Below are 16439 nucleotides of genomic sequence, written 5' to 3'. Positions count from 1 at the left end.
TTTCTGTTCTGGTGCTTCTCTGCTGGTCCTCAAAGGCCAAGGACCCCTTGATTTACTTGTTGAAGTATTGTCCTCTCAGAAGAGAGGCAAAGCGTGGAGCTGCAGCCTTGCAGAAAAAAAGAGCCACATGCCCCAGTTTCTTCACTGCTAAAATTAACTCGTGGTGGTTTTGGCTTGGTGCAGCAGGACGATGTTCCAGGGGATGTTGTACACCAAATGGCCAAGGGGGAAGAGCAATGTCAGAGCTTGCCTGGCAGCCTGCAGCAAGGTGAGAAGGATTTTGGCATGGGGTTTTGGGGCTGTGATAGCTGTAAGGGTGATTTTGTTATGGCCTGTTCCTGCAGTGGATGGGAGCAAAGGAAAGGATCACATCTGTTTAAGAGGAGAGGCTGCAAAAGCTATTGTGTGAGCTGGTCTGTGGAATGGATCTTGTTTAATTAGGGAGCTGGAGGAAAGAATGTGTCTATTGTAGGACAGCAGAAGAACAAGATAAAGGAGCCAAGAGTGCATTCTCCCAGTCCCAGTGAAGGGCTATAGCATGCAAATCACAATGAAAGCCCTGGAAGTCCCCTGCCCTCTCCTGCCTGCACCTCCTCATCCTTTGGGGAGGCTGTGATGGCCACACAAGGGCTACTGCTTTCGGCATGGCTTTGTGGCCAGACACCATCCCCAGCTGCTCTGGTGTCCCTGTAGGTGGTAGCCAGTGGGTGCTGTGCTTCAGCTGGGATTTTTGGAGGGATTGGACTTTCCCATGCTGGAGTGATGTCTACCCAGAGCAAAGACTATAGATGAAGAATATACCCAAATTTGGATGAATTTTTAGAGAATAAAATGTTTCCTCTCAGGCCAGGCTTCCCTGGTGGAGAATGAGGACCCTAGTGATTCTTAATCTGTCACTTGCTTTTCACCAGCAGGAGATTAACATGGTTGGAAGAAGACCCCAGTTCTCTTGCCATATGCTTGCCTATAGAAACTGCTGTTCTGCTTCAGCAGAAATGGAAAAAATAATCCTGAAGTCAGTATTCACCACAGGAAACTCCAGCAAAGATGGTTAAATTCAGCATAACTCTTTTCAGTTAAAGAGCCCAACTGTGATCTTTTACAGTGGTGCTCTTGGATTGCAATACTAATATGCGTTATGGAAAGCCATCTCTTTCTTTATCCCTTCAAAGGCCTCCAGTTTTGTTTTGGCATTTGCTCCTGTGACATTTCCTGTTCCCTTGTAACATGATGGATGGGGCTGGTCTGGACTCCTTCAAACACTCCCTAATTCCAAGGAACTTCAGGTATGTGTGTGTATCTCTCCAGTACTGGATACACAAAGAGCACATTTTTGCTGATATCTGCATACAGGCTAAGAAATCCTTGATATCTAAAAAAGAGAAATGCAGACTAATTGGCCCAGAGCTGGCGGTCAGTGTGATTTGGGGTGCAGGTCCTGTTGAGCTTCCCATGGAAAAAAAAAAAAAAAGATGTGTCTTTCTGTGGTTTGAATGGGTCCAACTTCACCTCCCAGCTAGTTGATCTTCTGAGCCTACTCTTTGGATAAGTAAGAGTTTGTTTTAACCCTTGGGACTGGCAAACCTACCTCATGTTCTTGTTGCTTTTTTCTAAACTCTTTTCTATTGCTTCTTCGAAGTGTACGATAAATCAGAGCATATTAAGTCAGAATGGATTATATTAGTAGTGATTTCAGCAGTGCTGTGTTTTGAGATAGTCACCTTTCTGTCCTGCTGCATGTTGCCCAGTTCATGTGCCCAGGATCACACTCTCCTCTTAGTGTTCTTTCCACTGGGATGACACCTTTGATGACTCCAGGGTTTTTTCTAGATGCATTTTTTTGCATCTTGTGGATGCAGCTCCTTTTTCCTCTGAGAGGCTGCTTGGCCAATGCTGTATAAAATCAGCCTGAAATGAATAGATGCCAAATTCCTGTATGCTTAACCCTAGATAGCAAATACTTTTTTTCTTCTTACAGATCTGTGTAAAAATTAGCACTGGTGTACTCTCCTTGCTGTGGGGTTTCTTGGATGCACAGCAGTATCCTGTCATCTGTCTGTCATTGCTTCATTTGGGGCTCCACTGGTGAGGTGGGTTTCAGCCCCTGAATCTGAGCTGTGTTTGTCAAAATGCATGCAAAAGGGGAAATGGCAGTGTATTCTCTTTGCTTTCTTAGCCAGCCTAATAACTTCGTGAAGTACACTTCTAATTTCATTGAGACAGTTTAGGATTTCAACTTGCATAGAACTGGTGCTGTGCTGAGTTGTTCTGCAATCCCTTCGCTTGATATTAACTCCTGTATTGTCTGTTTTCTATCTCTGCCTAAAATCTTGGAGCTTTCATTAGCTTGGAATTTTTTCCATGATTCTGTCTAAATCACTCTAAAGGACACTTTTCTGAGTTTTTGACTTTAACATGTAGAATTTAGTGAATGATTTTTAATACATGCATTACTTATTACCAAAATAGGAACCATGAAACAAGTGTGATATGAATAATTAAATCTTTTGTCCAGTATACAACCTAGAAACGTTGCTGAGCACCACCAGCATCTAATGAGCCCCAGAGGGCTGGCTTTTTTCTGATGTGTTAAGCATTTAATACTGCTACTCATTCATTCTTCATTAATTGTCTGAATTTGAAATTACTGATTTAGTTACAACATTACCAGCTTACCTTCAGTTTCTCACTGCTCTTCTGCTTGGCTGTTCTCATCTGCCTTCTAACTGGTCTTGCTGAAGCTTTTTGTGCAACTGTGGGAGAGTAGCTCTTTGTGAGCAGTAAAAAAATACCAAAGTAAATGCTGTGTTTCACAACATGGGGTGTGAATCTCACCGTGTTCTGATTCGGCGTGCTCTGCTGAGCTGACACCTTCCTGAAGCGCTGCGTGGGTATGTTCTTATGGTGCCCCTCTCTTTGTCACCTGCCCTCAGGGTGAATTTGGAGTAACTCTGTGCTCTTCCATGGTGTCAGCCCTGCCTCTAGCCCCCTCCTTGCAGGTGGGGATGATCTCAGCTGCCTTGAGCAGGAGGTGTCTTAGAAAGAAAGCATTTGTGGAAGAAAGCGAATCTTGAACACAGAACTTTTGTTTTCCTGCTGAGGTGGAGGAAGTTGTCTGCCTGAGCATTGCCTGTGCTGCTGAGCACCCGACACTCTTGGGGCCCCACAGAGATTCAGGTAATGCCAGTGCCGGGAAGATGCAGGAGTTTAATTAAGGATTACCATAAAGGGCAGGACTAAACTGTTGCAAATGGCAATGCTTTTCTTGAAGCCAAGCTCATCCTAGCACGTGGGCTCAAACCCACTGTAGGCTGGATGAACAGAGGCCATTTCTAGGCTCTTGTGGCTTCTTACCTTCTTCAATGGGTGGTTGCTGTCGCCAAACGGCTTGTGCACCTGCTGCCTTTGCCCATAGGTTGAACCTATATGTATCTGATTAAAAATACCATAAATTCCAGTCAGATGTGGGGTTTTCAAGGAATGTTTTTCTGGTTATTTTAGCAACAGGTGGTAAATATTAAGGTATGTACAGCTCATCTCTTGTGTCTCTAGAGCTGTAAAAAGCAGAGCTTGCAGATGTGCACAGAGCGTGCCCTTGTTTTTGTTAACCAAAGGGAGCAGCTCAAAGCCTGGCTATTTCTGCAACCAGTTTGACCAGTATCCCATATCACCCTCCCACTGGTTAATTTGCCTGCACCACACTTGGTCATCAGAGATGGCAGCATGTGAAGGCAGGTGGGAGCCTACTGCCTCCCACACAGGTCCGGTTCATGCTGTTATTGCTTCCTTGGATTTCTGAAAGGGATTTAGAGATGTTTTCAAGGCTGGGGGATAGCCTGTGGCACGGTCTCCATTGACCTTCATGGCTGAGAGAAGCTGTTTTTCCCAGCCCACAAGCAGTCACTTCTACTCAGAGCCATTGCTATGTGTACCCAAGCTTGGGGGAAAAAGTTGTGTCTGTGCTGGGATGGGATTCCAGCTTTCTCTTATAAGCTCAGTATTAGTTAAGCCCCAATGAAACAAACAGTAATACGTGCACAGAGATCTGCTGGTGGCTTTGTTGAGCTGCTGGGTGGAGCTGAGGAATGTTGCTGGGAAGTGTGCTCCTGCACCAGCAGCTGCATCCCTTGTGTGCACCATGCTGCTGCATCCCCCTGCACAGCACTGGGCTTCCGTGGCATGCAGAGTGGCTGCAAACTGTCTTGGGAGAGGAGGTGCACTGGTATGTCTCAGGCCTCCTTTGAATCTCTGATCTTGAGGTTTGTTCTCTTTTTTAAATCACAACAATTTAAGACTGGGACAGAGATCTGAGACCCCTAAGGATTTCTTGGAGGTGAATTGTCTTGTAAATGGAAGTCTGCAAAAGAGGGGATGAGAATGAGCTGTTACCTAGAAGAACTTTCTCTGTTTAATCCTATGATTGATAATAATTTATTTTTTACCAGTTCTGATTTACCTGAGATTTCTGTGAAACCGCTTAGACTGAAAGGGCTTGTGGATGTATCCCAGTTTGTCAGCTCATCTTGTGAAACTCGGAGGTAGTGAGGGGAGGTTGGAGGAAATGGATCAAGGCTGGATCCTAACAATGGATCTGTTAGGAAACAGCAAACCGAGCAGAAGGGATTTCTTGTGAAGTACTCAATGTTATTAGAAAACATGCTTTGTGTGATGGTTGGACATACTGTGATCCAAGGATTGTTTTAAAGCAGCAACCGTAACTCTGCTCTGCTGCTCTTGCAACATAGGTATTTTTAGACCGATTCCCATTTATACCCATCAGTACTTGCAACCGTCACAGACAGTTACCAAAATTAAACCTGAAGTTGGATGGGAAAATAGGCACTGACCTTGTCAGTACGAACCAAAATCATATCTTATTTCAGACAAACACTTACACCTGAGAGCAGTATTTTCCCATATGTGCAAATGCAAACTCTGAAGAACCATAGAAGAGTTTAAAAAGTGTCATTAAGACCAAGAATGAGCATCCCATGCTTCATTACTCCTCTTCCTCTTCCAAACTACTGTGCCCTTTGATTAAAGTCTTGCTACTGCCAAAACCACCAGTACTGGAGTGTAGACAGGGTGATGGGGGAAATTTAAGCCTGAGGAGCAGCTCAGACCTCAGCTGGCAGGATGATAGAGGTGTCCAGTATGTTTGCCCATGCCATGTTGGTGGTTTGCTGGTGGAGCCAGTGGGAACCTTGGTTCTGCTCCCAAATGTTTCTGTGATTCCATGACCTGCTGCCAGAGCTATCTCTGCTGCAGGCTGGTTTTTTCCCAGGTTTTGGCAGCAGGAGAGGGGAGCAGAGGCAAAGTGACCACACCAAGTGATTTTCATGCTGTCCTTCTTTGCATCACAGCCCAAGAAGGGAGCAGGGAGGTGCTGCTGGCATCCTGTGGGCGAGCACCCTGCTGGTTCATGGTACATGGGCATGGCCATGGCCAGGTATGTACTTAACAGCTGCATATGGGAATTGGTGTGGTAACATGTCCTCACTGGAGCTGCAATGGGATTGCATGTCCGTGATGAAGAGTCAGGGAAGTCCTTGACAGATGCAGGCAGCAGCACTGCACTTTGGTAGGGTGGTTTAAGGCAGTCTTCTAAAAATCTATTTCAGTCCATTCATTAGAGATCAGGTTAGTAGGGTAAGCCAGTATTCCTGTGTACTCTCCTCCAGCAAGCTTGAGTCCCCTGTGGGCTTAAGTGAAGCCCAGAAAAATGGACTGTCAGATGTTTTGCAGCCTTGTCCAGAAATGTCTCTTGGATGAAGCTGACCACCCTCCTGGGAGGTATTCCACTTTCCAGACGCTTTATAGCCTGACATATACTGCTGCCCTGATAGAGCTGGGTGATGCACGAGGGAGATGCAGGCTCGCAGGTGCCTTTCTGCTTTTGGGGCAGGAACCCACAGCAAAAGGGATGCTCCATCCCTAGGTACCCCACTGGCAGGACCCCTGGCTCTCTGCTGCCCTACCTGTCTGACAGCTGGGTTCTTGGGAGAGCCAGTGCTGCCTCTGTTCCCTTCCACAGAATCATAGAATAGTTAGGGTTGGAAAGGACCTTAAGATCATCTAGCTCCAACCCCCCTGCCATGGGCAGGGACACCTCACACTAAACCGTGCCACCCAAGGCTCTGTCCAACCTGGCCTTGAACACTGCCAGGGATGGAGCATTCACAGCTTCCCTGGGCAACCCATTCCAGTGCCTCACCACCCTAACAGTAGAGAATTTCTTCCTTATATCCAATCTAAACTTCCCCTGTTTAAGTTTGAACCCGTTACCCCTTGTCCTATCACTACAGTCCCTGATGAAGAGTCCCTCCCCAGCATCCCTATAGCCCCCCCTCAGATACTGGAAGGCTGCTATGAGGTCTCCATGCAGCCTTCTCTTCCCCAGGCTGAACAGCCCCAACTTTCTCAGCCTGTCTCCATACGGGAGGTGCTCCAGTCCCCTGATCATCCTCATAGCCCTCCTCTGGACTTGTTCCAACGGTTCCATGTCCTTTTTATGTTGAGGACACCAGAACTGCACACAATACTCCAAGTGAGGTCTCACGAGAGCAGAGTAGAGGGACAGGATCACCTCCTTCGACCTGCTGGTCACACTCCTTTTGATGCAGCCCTGGAAAGCACTCCGATATTCCCTGCCCTGGGTGGCTTGGATGATTGGGGACTTCTGATCTCTGAGGCTACTTCTGGCCAGGTTACATCTGTTTGCTACTGTGGCAAAGCTGTGGTTTAAATCATTCCCTTTTCCTCTCTAGTGCACTTCTCTTTCTGCCACTGTGTTTAGCCATACTGGTCGTGTTCTTTCATTTAGCTGAGATGGTTAGGCTCCTCTTGGAGGAAGCCAATGCTTCCTGGTGAAACTCATTGGGAAGCCTTTCTCTGTGCCTCTTCCTCACCTGCCTAAGTTTGGCTGGGCTTGTGCTGCATGACCCTAACAAGATCTCCAGCTGTGTAGAATAACACAGTGGAGTTGCAGCTTGCTTGTCCTTATCAGGCACAGTTGCATTTGATGGATCCCATAGTCATGCCACCAGGCCCAGGGCATACCACCTCTGCACCTGGCGAGCTGGGTGCAGTGTGTGCCTTGTCTATGCACAGGCTTTCCGAGCCTTTTGGCCCAAAAAATTGTTGGCTCTCAGGACACACAGGCACACTGCAGGCCTGTGCTCACTGTGCTGCCTGCCTTGGAGTGGTGTGGCCCCTGCAGTGCTGGAAGTCACACTTCTCCAGTTAGCAAAGCACCTAAAGTTAAAAAAGAAGGGATGAGATGTTCCTGGCTGTGCCCTGCTTTTAACACTCTGGCAGGACCCCAGGACCAAGCTCTGATTGTTGTTCAACCCACAAAGGGCTAGTGGGCAGCAGGTGCTGCCTTCCTGCTCCTCCTGCTTTCCATGCCCATCCCCAGAGTGGCTTGGCACCTCTGGCCAGGAAAGGGCTGTGTCCCTCCCAGGTTCCCTTTCCCACACAGCTTGTGGGTGGCTCTCAGTCATCCATAGGCACTGGTATTTGTGCCATTTCCTTGTGTGGTTCTATAAAGTGAAATCCTTGTCCCCTGCATGATGCCGCTGGTTGCCATTCCTCCCAATTACCGCTATTAGGATCCAGCAAGGTTTCTCAGGCTTCCCTCCTGTGGGTTATGCCTGATCTCTTGTACATTTCTGAGATTTACTTTCATTCACTGTGTTCTCAGCAGCAGAAATTGTGAGGAGGTATGTGGTTTCCCTTCCAGTCGTTAATTCTTGGAGCCATGGAGTCTGTGCCAATTGAACTCAAGCTCAGCTGTCACTTTGCAATAAGTTAATTCTTCATCAAGAGAACAGTACCGTTCCTCCCCCCAGAGTGCTGGGAAAGCCTTCACTAGTCTGCCATGCCTTTCATTAGCCTGAGCTGACCTTGGGTTAAAGTCTAACTCTGAAGGTATTTCATTAGCTGCTGAGCCAGCCAGCTGCAGGGAGGAGCCACCACGATGGGCCAGGGCAGTGGGACGCTGGCTTCCAGCACCCTGCCCTGCTCCCCTATGGGGCCTGCACCAGCCCTGCACTTGTGCTTTCATTGCATGATGAGGTGCCAAGGGACAGAGAGCTGCAGGGACATCACCACAGGCTGCTCACATCACAGGGGCCTTGGAGCCAGCCCTTTGCATTCAGTGGTGCTGGCTCTGTGGGTTCTGGCATTGCTCAGAGTTTCATGTCATTTTGCATAAACACAAAGGAATACAGTTTTCTGGCAAAAAGAAATACACCCTTTCTATGCTTTTTCTTACAGAAGATTTTTGTCTCCTGCCTCCTAGCCTAGCAGAGTAGCAATGCATTTTGTGGAAATTGCTTTTTTCCTGTCAATTGAATTCTCAAACCACTGCTCTTTCTCCAGTATCCCCAGTACAAGCTTTTAACCTTTCTTTTTTTTTTTTTTTTTGCGGAGGGGGATAGGGGCTAGAAGGGGGCAGAGGCAGCTTGGTGCATTTTGGGAAGCTTCCATTAAAGAATTTTCTGTTTATTTGTATTCTGCTAGCACAATCTGGCCATTCAGGATTCCTGGTACCTTCCCTTACTGGTGGAGAATGCTACTGGGCAGACTTAAATCTCTGCAGTTTAGATGGGCTGGAATGAAATGAGGACGCTTCTATTCAGGTTAACCTTGTTTCAGATGCTTTCATGTGAGGGAATGATAAATCTAGAAAACCATCATCTCTCTTCTTCAGTGTCTGATCTGCCGAACCTATCCTGCAGTGAGTGGTTACAAGTTTTCTTACACTTTTACTGTGTAGAAACAGTGTGACAGGGATGGGTAACATGTTTCTAAGGGCTGAGTTTTCTGCGCTTTTCACACATACTCATCGCACTGCGATTCAGACATAATTTTACTCTAAGCTGACAAGGTTACATGCTCTCTCTATTAAGCAACATATGTTACTCTGTTCTGCAGAAAGGGCAGTTTTAATACTCTGCCAGTAGGAATGTGTTGCGCAATGATGCATACACCAGCTGGCATTATTTTCCATCTAAAGTTATTTAAATGGTGAACTCTGCATAAAAGACAGATGTTGAAAATAGACTCCTACTAACCTGAGGTCAATGGTAAGGCTCTCCTGCTCTGCTGAGAGAGATGTTTCTTTTCTAATTGAGATGAATATTTTTATTGTGGGCAGTATAAAATTAAGGGATAATCTTTATTCACTTCTCAGCTGGTTGGAGTTTACAAGTGATCTAATACTTTTTCAATAGCGAGACCCCTTCTTTTCTTCTTGAGTATCTTTACTTTTTTAACTTTGGCATATCTCAGATGTCCATTTTCAATCTTTGCTTATCAATTTTAGTAGAGTGCTTAGAGCTTCAGTTGGAGACTGACTGTGGAGCTGTGCAAGTCGGGTTTCTTTGTTGCTTTTTCCATTTTCTGTGTATTTCCCTGCAACGATTTATCTGTCTTCTAGGATTGCCATGTTGCTGTAGCCAGGAATTAATATAATTAACGCAAACCTGTAGTATTATTACAGGTGTTTAAAAATTGAGAATCATGACCACAATGGGCAAACTACCAGAGCTGGCAGCCAAGAAAGCTCCTCTGACCATTACACCATTTAGTTAGTTATAAGTAATACACTGAAATGTGAAATGCTACGAGGTGCGAAACCAAAGGGGATCATGGGGAATTGCACAAATTCTCTTTCCTTCCTGCCACCATCAGCTGCTGCCTTCGTGGGAGCTGCAGGGGCTTGCTGGGGTATGCAAGGTCTTTTGGTGAGACGTGCCTTTCTCCTGCCATAACCAGCGAGCAGCATCCTGGCATGGCAGCACACTGTCCCTGCCAATATGAAGGGCTGCACCATAAGCCAGCAGGTCTGAAAACACATTCTGCTATGCACAGTTTTGGGTGCATTCCTTACAGTCTCTCTGGCTCAAATCTCACTTAGAGGAACTGTGCAAACCTAACTGTCCTTTGACCATAGCCAGAGGTACAGCTGTAGGTGAAATCCCTCCAGTTTGCTGAATTAGCCTTGTGAGCAAGACAGAACAAATTGCACAGTGTCTGTAAGCAGGGAGGGTAGCTGTGCATGAATGATGTGCCACGCTCTGCAGAGTGGTACATGTTCTCTCTAGGTTTGGTTTGCTGCTCCTCTCTCCTGAGTGCTTTTCCTTCCTGCTTGCACCTGTTTACCCAAACTCAAATCTGAAAACAGTGCATCTCGTGACCCATGGGCTCAACGTGTCTGACCCATGCAGCCCAGGGATGCAAGAGGCTGCTCAGCTGAATTGCTGTTTTATTGAATCCTCTTCCTTGCTAATTTGCTATTAAATTACAGTTAGCATTTCATTAGAGTCCCATTGGGCATCAGTTCATTAGTGTTTTATTGGCTAGAGCTTTGCTTCGTTGCATGGGAAATGTATCCCAAAGGGCATCTGGACTCATCGGAATGATTGTGCTAACGAGGGCGGGGTGGGGCAGTGTGTGCAATAGCTTTTTAAGCACATGGCTTGGACTTGCAAAGGAGCTTTGCTCTTGCCTCGGCATCAGAATAGAGGCCTGGATTTATGCAAGGGTTTAGCAAATCTGGCTGGTTGGCCCTTCTGAGAATTTGACTTCTTTGCTTCTGTTGGTTCATGCTGGAATTTTGCCCTGAGCCATCAGCACAGGGGGAATTTTGCTTCAGCATGGCAGAACTTTCCCTGTGGCACTGCCCTCTGCCAGAGCGAGCCTGGGCAGAATCCTCTGCCTGCAGCCAGGGATTATGGCGGTGTCTCCAAGAAGCTCTGCATCTATTCTGTCTCTGAAACATATGCCAGAGCTGGGTAGCATCTTTGCTGAAACATCCTGGCCTGTCTGCATTGCTGTCCTGCGGCTGTTACTTGCCCAAAACCAAGCTAAATATATTCTCTCTAACCCTGAGATATTTTTCATGCTTGCTGTCTCTTCCAAGCCCACATTAGTTAGCACTTGGGATGACCCAGAATAGAAACCCCACAGCTCCAGCAGCACAGAAATGCAACTTGATGTTTATAGTCAATGATTGTTAGGTCCAATAAATCAGGCTGCAAGGTGCCATGTGGTGACTCTGGGAGCTGTGGAGAGCATATGTATCAGCCCATGGCTCTTGGAAAAATCACATGCAGAGCTCCAGAAGGTGCTGGGTTAATTACTCCAAGGCAACTGGGCTGGAGCTCACCTTTTCAAGACTAAATCAAGATGGTTTTTTACTGCTAGGTGCCAGACAGTTGCTGTGATCTCACTACTGGTCTTTGCAAGGCACAGAGACAGGCTCTTAGGTGCAGTTTCACTTCTTGTAGTGGCAAAGAAGGGGAGTATGGGGCTTGAAAACCCACCTTTATGGACTCTTTGATGAGGGACTCTGCTGAGACCTTTGTCCATGAGGAATAAGCCCTGCAAGCAGCATATGAGTATGTTCTGGGGATTTTGAGGCTGGCTGTATCCATGGTGGGAGCCTGAGCTCTGCTTTCCCCAGCCCATCACCATGGCTTCAGCCCCAGTGCACGTGGGCTTGCACAGCTTGCCTGGTCCGTGCACTGGGGAGGGCAGAGCCGCACTCCTCTCATTGTTATCTGGGTTATCTCTGTCTCCCATCCCCACTGGAGACTTTAAAATGGCTTTAAGAAATTTTATTTTCAGGTCTTTTATCATTCGATTGCCAGTCAGGGCCAGCAGCTTTTCCTGCCTGCTGGCTCTGGCTGCCAAAGTGAATACACCATGCAGTGCTGGAAATGTCACACGAGGCTCAAGGCTCGGTGTGGACTGGAGGCAAGGCTTTGCTTCAGGCTGCCTGCCCTGTGCTCCCTCTACAGAGACACTGGTGAAATAATGAGAGGATAAATTGAATTCCTCTTCTTGGATGTGCTAGGTGCAGGATGCAGGGCTTTTCTGCTGCTGGGTGAGCACAGAGGATCTGTTCTCGTGGCTGTGCAGAGCGCCCTGCCTGTAGTACCAGCATGCCAGGTACCTGATGTTGGTACAGCCATGGTAGACTAGTTCTATCCCTAAAAGTCCCACTGCAGGAGTTGCTCAGCCTAAATGGCTCATCTAGCCTATTCCCCTGCCAGCCCACTCCCTGCTCATAAGACTAAATGCAAAAGTGGCTGGATTTTGGGGGATCCCAGTTCTCTCCCCCAGCTGGACCAGAGCTTTGTGTTTAGTCTTTGATCTTTGGAAGTTCCTGTTGGGTTTTTTCCCATCCAGTGACTTCTAATTGAAGTGGGTAATTGCATTATCCCCTCTCCCCTGGAGCAGTTCACAGACTCCTCAGCAATCACCTTCACTTTTACACTGAGCCGGAGAAAAAAAAGGCCAGTAGAAATGCCATTTCCCTTATGAGAGCTCAGCAATGGTCACAGTAAGTGGGGCAAACCCAGCCAGGTTGTGGAGCCCCAGGGGCTGGCAGGGCTGGGGAGGTGGCAGTCCTTCTCAGAGAGGTACAGCCCTTCAGAGGGGCAGAGGAACACAAGTTAACATTTCCAGCAGCACCCTGGGCTGAGCAAAGCATTATTCACATCCAGGGCCCAGATTGCTTCAGGGTGTGCTTCTCTGGATGCTGGGCACAGGGACACTGCAAGGCAAAACAGCCTCCTGTCCTGTCCTAGCATGAACGGGCAGGCTGGTGCAGGCATATGCTCAGGGAAGCAAACCTTTCCCTATTGCTCTCGCCCCTTCCCATCAGTCTTTTCTGGAGCTTCCCTGATGCAAGAAGGCTAATTGAGGTGTTTTCTTCTATCCCCTGCAGTATGAATTTAAAGCCAAGAATATCAAGAAGAAGAAGGTGAATCTCATTGTGTCAGTGGATGGTGTGAAGGTCATTCTGAAGAAGAAGAAGAAGGTAGGCAGCCCTGGTCCTTGGAGCAGTGGTGCCTCAGCAGCAGGAGCACTCCCCTTGCAGTGTGGAGACCTGCAGCATCCTTGCAGTTCTGTGAAACTCTGTTGGGCTGGGAGAGAGAGGGCTGGGATCAGCCTCAGATGAGCTGTGTTCCTGCAGGGTGCCTGAGCCAGTCTTGATGCAGGGGTATCTTGATGTATGGGGCTCAGGAGCCCCAAGAGAAGTGATGTGGGACATTGCCAGTCCCCGGGAGGACCCAACCCTTGGCAAAGGGTTGCAGAGGAGCATCAGCAGAGCTGTGACAAGAGTTTCCAGGTCTGTCCCTGGACTATCTTTGTCCTGTCGTTGATCTCAAGGGCAGCATCTGACGTACTCATTTTCAGCTTCTTTCGTTGCAGAAAAAAGAATGGGCCTGGGATGAGAACAAAATGCTCGTCATGCATGATCCCATCTACAGGTAAGTCTGCGTGGTGAGGGGGTGGAGGCTTGTGTGTCTCTGCTGTAGTACTTACCCCACACCACACCAGCACTGTGCTGGGGACTGACTATGGAGAGCTACCACCATGCCCACTGAGGGCAGCTTTTCAAGCAGGCAAGGTGGAGGAGTGAGGTTTGCTTTCCTTGGTCCTTGGAGGGCTCCTGGGCCACTGGCTCTGTCCCTGGGGACTGAGCAAAGAAAGCCCATGCTGCCTCTGCAAAATGCTTGTGGTTGCTGTGTCAGCAGGCTAATTTTCCCAGTTGAGGCAAAACCACTGCCAAAAATGTTTCCGATGGGATTTCACAGGCATGTGCTGCAGAAGCTGGGCACATGCTGGCATCCTGTGCCCTCCAAAGTGCTGGCTGTGGCCTTGGCACTCTCCTGGCCATGTGGGTACAATGTATGTTGATATTTTTCTTTCCTTACTGTCCTTGTAGGATATTCTATGTGTCTCATGACTCCCAGGACCTAAAGATCTTCAGTTACATTGCCAGGGATGGGTCTAGCAATGTCTTCAGGTGCAACGTCTTCAAATCCAAGAAGAAGGTAGAGATGCTGGGATGTGCATCCTGCCATTGCAGGGTCTCAATGGGGCAGCTGGGGCAGGACCCTGTCACTGTGCTGCAGCTGGCAGCCCAGAGCACCCTGGTGATCCGAGTGCTGGTGCCTCAGTCCATGTGGCAGTACACAGAGACCCCTAAGAGCTGTGGCAGGCTGGGGACAGCTGTGGGCAGCCCAGCTGAGGTTAAGCTCCTTCTCTCCTCTCCTCCCGCAGAGCCAAGCCATGCGCATTGTGCGGACAGTGGGCCAGGCATTTGAGGTCTGCCACAAGCTGAGCCTGCAGCACACCCAGCAAAATGCAGATGGGCAGGAGGATGGAGACAGTGAGAGGAACGGGGACGACCTGGATGTCCCAGGTACTCTGCAAGGGTGGAGGCAGGTGTGGTGTAAAGGTCCTGGAGCCTGGCAGATGTGGTGTGCAAAGTTACCCTCTTCCCATATGGCTCCTTGCCATCTGACACCTGCAGGGAATGGATTTGCACAGCAATCTGGCCTGTGGTGCTTTATGCTGAAGCTGGGATGGTGCCCAGCAAGGAGCCTTCGCTAGGTGTTAGCTGTCATTCTCACAGACATCACCCTTCCTGGGAGCCCATTAGCAGTGCTTGGGTCTCTGCTGGGTGCCTGAATACTCTGCATGCTCAGCTGCACATGCTGCAAACATTTCCTCACCGCTTCCACAGAAGACGCACTGAGCACTTGCGCACATCCTGAGGCGCTCATGGGGCCAAGTCCAGCTCTCTGCAGTTCCCTGCATTATGAAGCTGTGCTTGGGGTCTTGCATCAAGCTCCTGGGGCTGCAGGCAGCCTGTGGATCCTCTCTCCCTTCTCAGCCCCATGGGCAGAGGGCTCAGTGGGGCCCTGGAGAGCTGCCATGCTCCTCAGTGCCAGTGACTGAACTGGAGAGGAGACAGATGTTTTGCAGGAGATTGGTTAAACACCTCCATTGTCCATTGAGATGCTGATGGGCCCTGCTATCTGGGTGTGGGTTGCCTGCCCTTCCCTGCCACCCCATGCTGGGTGGAAGTTCCCCTGATCTCAACAGACTGGACTGTGCTGTGGTTTCCTGCTTTCCTCTGCAGCCAGCGGTGTTGTGATGACCTAATCATTGGGCTGTCCTGGACAAGTCATTGTTTGGTTTTCCTCCACACAATGTCCAGGCCATGATATGCAGGTCCCTGGAGATTTTTGAGCATCTGTTTTTGTTTTGTTTGGGTTTTTTCGCCTTGTAATCTCTTGCTTACCTTTCTTTAGCTTTCTATGTGTCTTCTGCTTTTGATGACCTGTTTGTTCCACATCAGGGGTTTTGGCCACTGTTCCTCAGGTTTGGTGTGCTGAGACTGGGTGTGGTTTTGGCTGTAAGGTCCATCCAGGAAGCACAGCTGTGTTGTTCTGTACCTGATTCCCCCAGAGCTGGAGGGTGGGTGGCTGGGGCAGTGGGGACTGACTGATGGGCATCACTTGCCATACCCTGGGCGCACCATAGCGTGCTCTCACTTCAAGTGGGCTGTACTCTGCTCTGATGCTGCTCCCACAGCCTGTCGCCTCACCGGTGCAGAGCGGGCAGCCGCCTCGGCAGAGGAGACGGACATCGATGCTGTGGAGCTCCCACTGCCCGGAGCTGACATCCTTGACTTCAGCCGTGGTGTGACTGACCTGGATGCCGTGGGCAAGGAGGCAAGTGCCTACATTGATGCCAAGGTGCATGGGTCCTTGTCCTCAACTACCAATGCATGGCACGGCCCTGGCACTATGACTGTGATGAGCATCCCAGAGGCCCGGGGATCAGGAGGGATTCTGCAGCATTCCCCTCCTCCCAGATCAAAGCTGTCTGCTGCCACAGGGCTGCCCTTTGGCTTGGGGCCCGGGGCACTCCTGGGGAGTGCTGTGCTGAGACTCAGCTATGTGCAGCCACATGGAAAGTGTCTGGGGCAGAGCTGATAGGGATTTTTTTCCACCAAACGAATGAAAGGAAAAAAAAAAGACTTTTTTGATACAGTGGAAATTCCCATGAGAAGTGTCAGCCTTTTCAGGAATTTTCTACAGAAATATTTGGGCTGTTGTCAAAACTGAAAAAGTACCATCTTCATAGTTTTTCAGCACCCCCAGCGAAGCCTGCATTTGTTTTGAATGCAGAAGCTTTTTTCCTGGGTATTTTGAGGGGCTACAGCCTGTGTGTGCCTGTGGGCTCCCCGTGGCAAGGGGCACAGGATCATAGTTTGGATGTTGGTGTTTTGCAGGGCTGCCTCCTCCCTGAAGATATCCTGACAGCGTCACCCAAGATGCTGCTCCCCTCGTCTGCGCAGCTGCCTGACCTGGGAACCCCCCTCTCTGCTCACCACCAGATGCAGCTCCTCCAGCAGCTCCTGCAGCAGCAACAGCAGCAGACTCAAGTGGCAGTGGCACAGGTTCTCCCCTCTACTCTTTCCTGGGGCAGTGGCAGGGCTGGGCATGCTATCGAGCTCCTCATTGCTGCCAGAGTAACCCCTGCCTGAAGGCAGTGTTGGAGACAGGCAGCATCATGGGGAGGGCAGGCTGCCTCCAGACAGAGAAGCCCAGACGGTGGCTGTGGGA

The 16439-nt window shown here is 49.0% G+C and overlaps 1 protein-coding gene across 4 annotated transcripts in view; it reads left to right on the top strand.

Annotated features, from left to right (window-relative positions):
- The window catches only part of NOS1AP (nitric oxide synthase 1 adaptor protein), a gene marked incomplete at both ends in the record, with an annotated part of 36904 nt that overhangs the window by 16674 nt on the left and 3791 nt on the right, over positions 1-16439 (top strand). The window contains 6 exons of one of the 4 annotated variants that reach the window (XM_080624153.1): positions 12740-12832; positions 13228-13286; positions 13745-13853; positions 14083-14224; positions 15403-15566; positions 16106-16273. In XM_080624153.1, the coding sequence (XP_080480279.1) occupies positions 12740-12832; positions 13228-13286; positions 13745-13853; positions 14083-14224; positions 15403-15566; positions 16106-16273 (735 nt within the window). Of the gene's footprint in view, positions 1-12739; positions 12833-13212; positions 13287-13744; positions 13854-14082; positions 14225-15402; positions 15575-16083; positions 16274-16439 lie in introns of all 4 variants that reach the window. The other 3 variants (XM_080624151.1, XM_080624154.1, XM_080624152.1) reach the window with 3 other exon arrangements.

The sequence above is a fragment of the Psittacula echo genome (assembly GCF_963264785.1).
Source record: "Psittacula echo genome assembly, chromosome: 7".
Taxonomy (NCBI): Eukaryota; Metazoa; Chordata; class Aves; order Psittaciformes; family Psittacidae; genus Psittacula; species Psittacula echo.
Note: the sequence above shows the minus strand (reverse complement) of the source record. Positions and strands in the feature narration are given on the sequence as shown.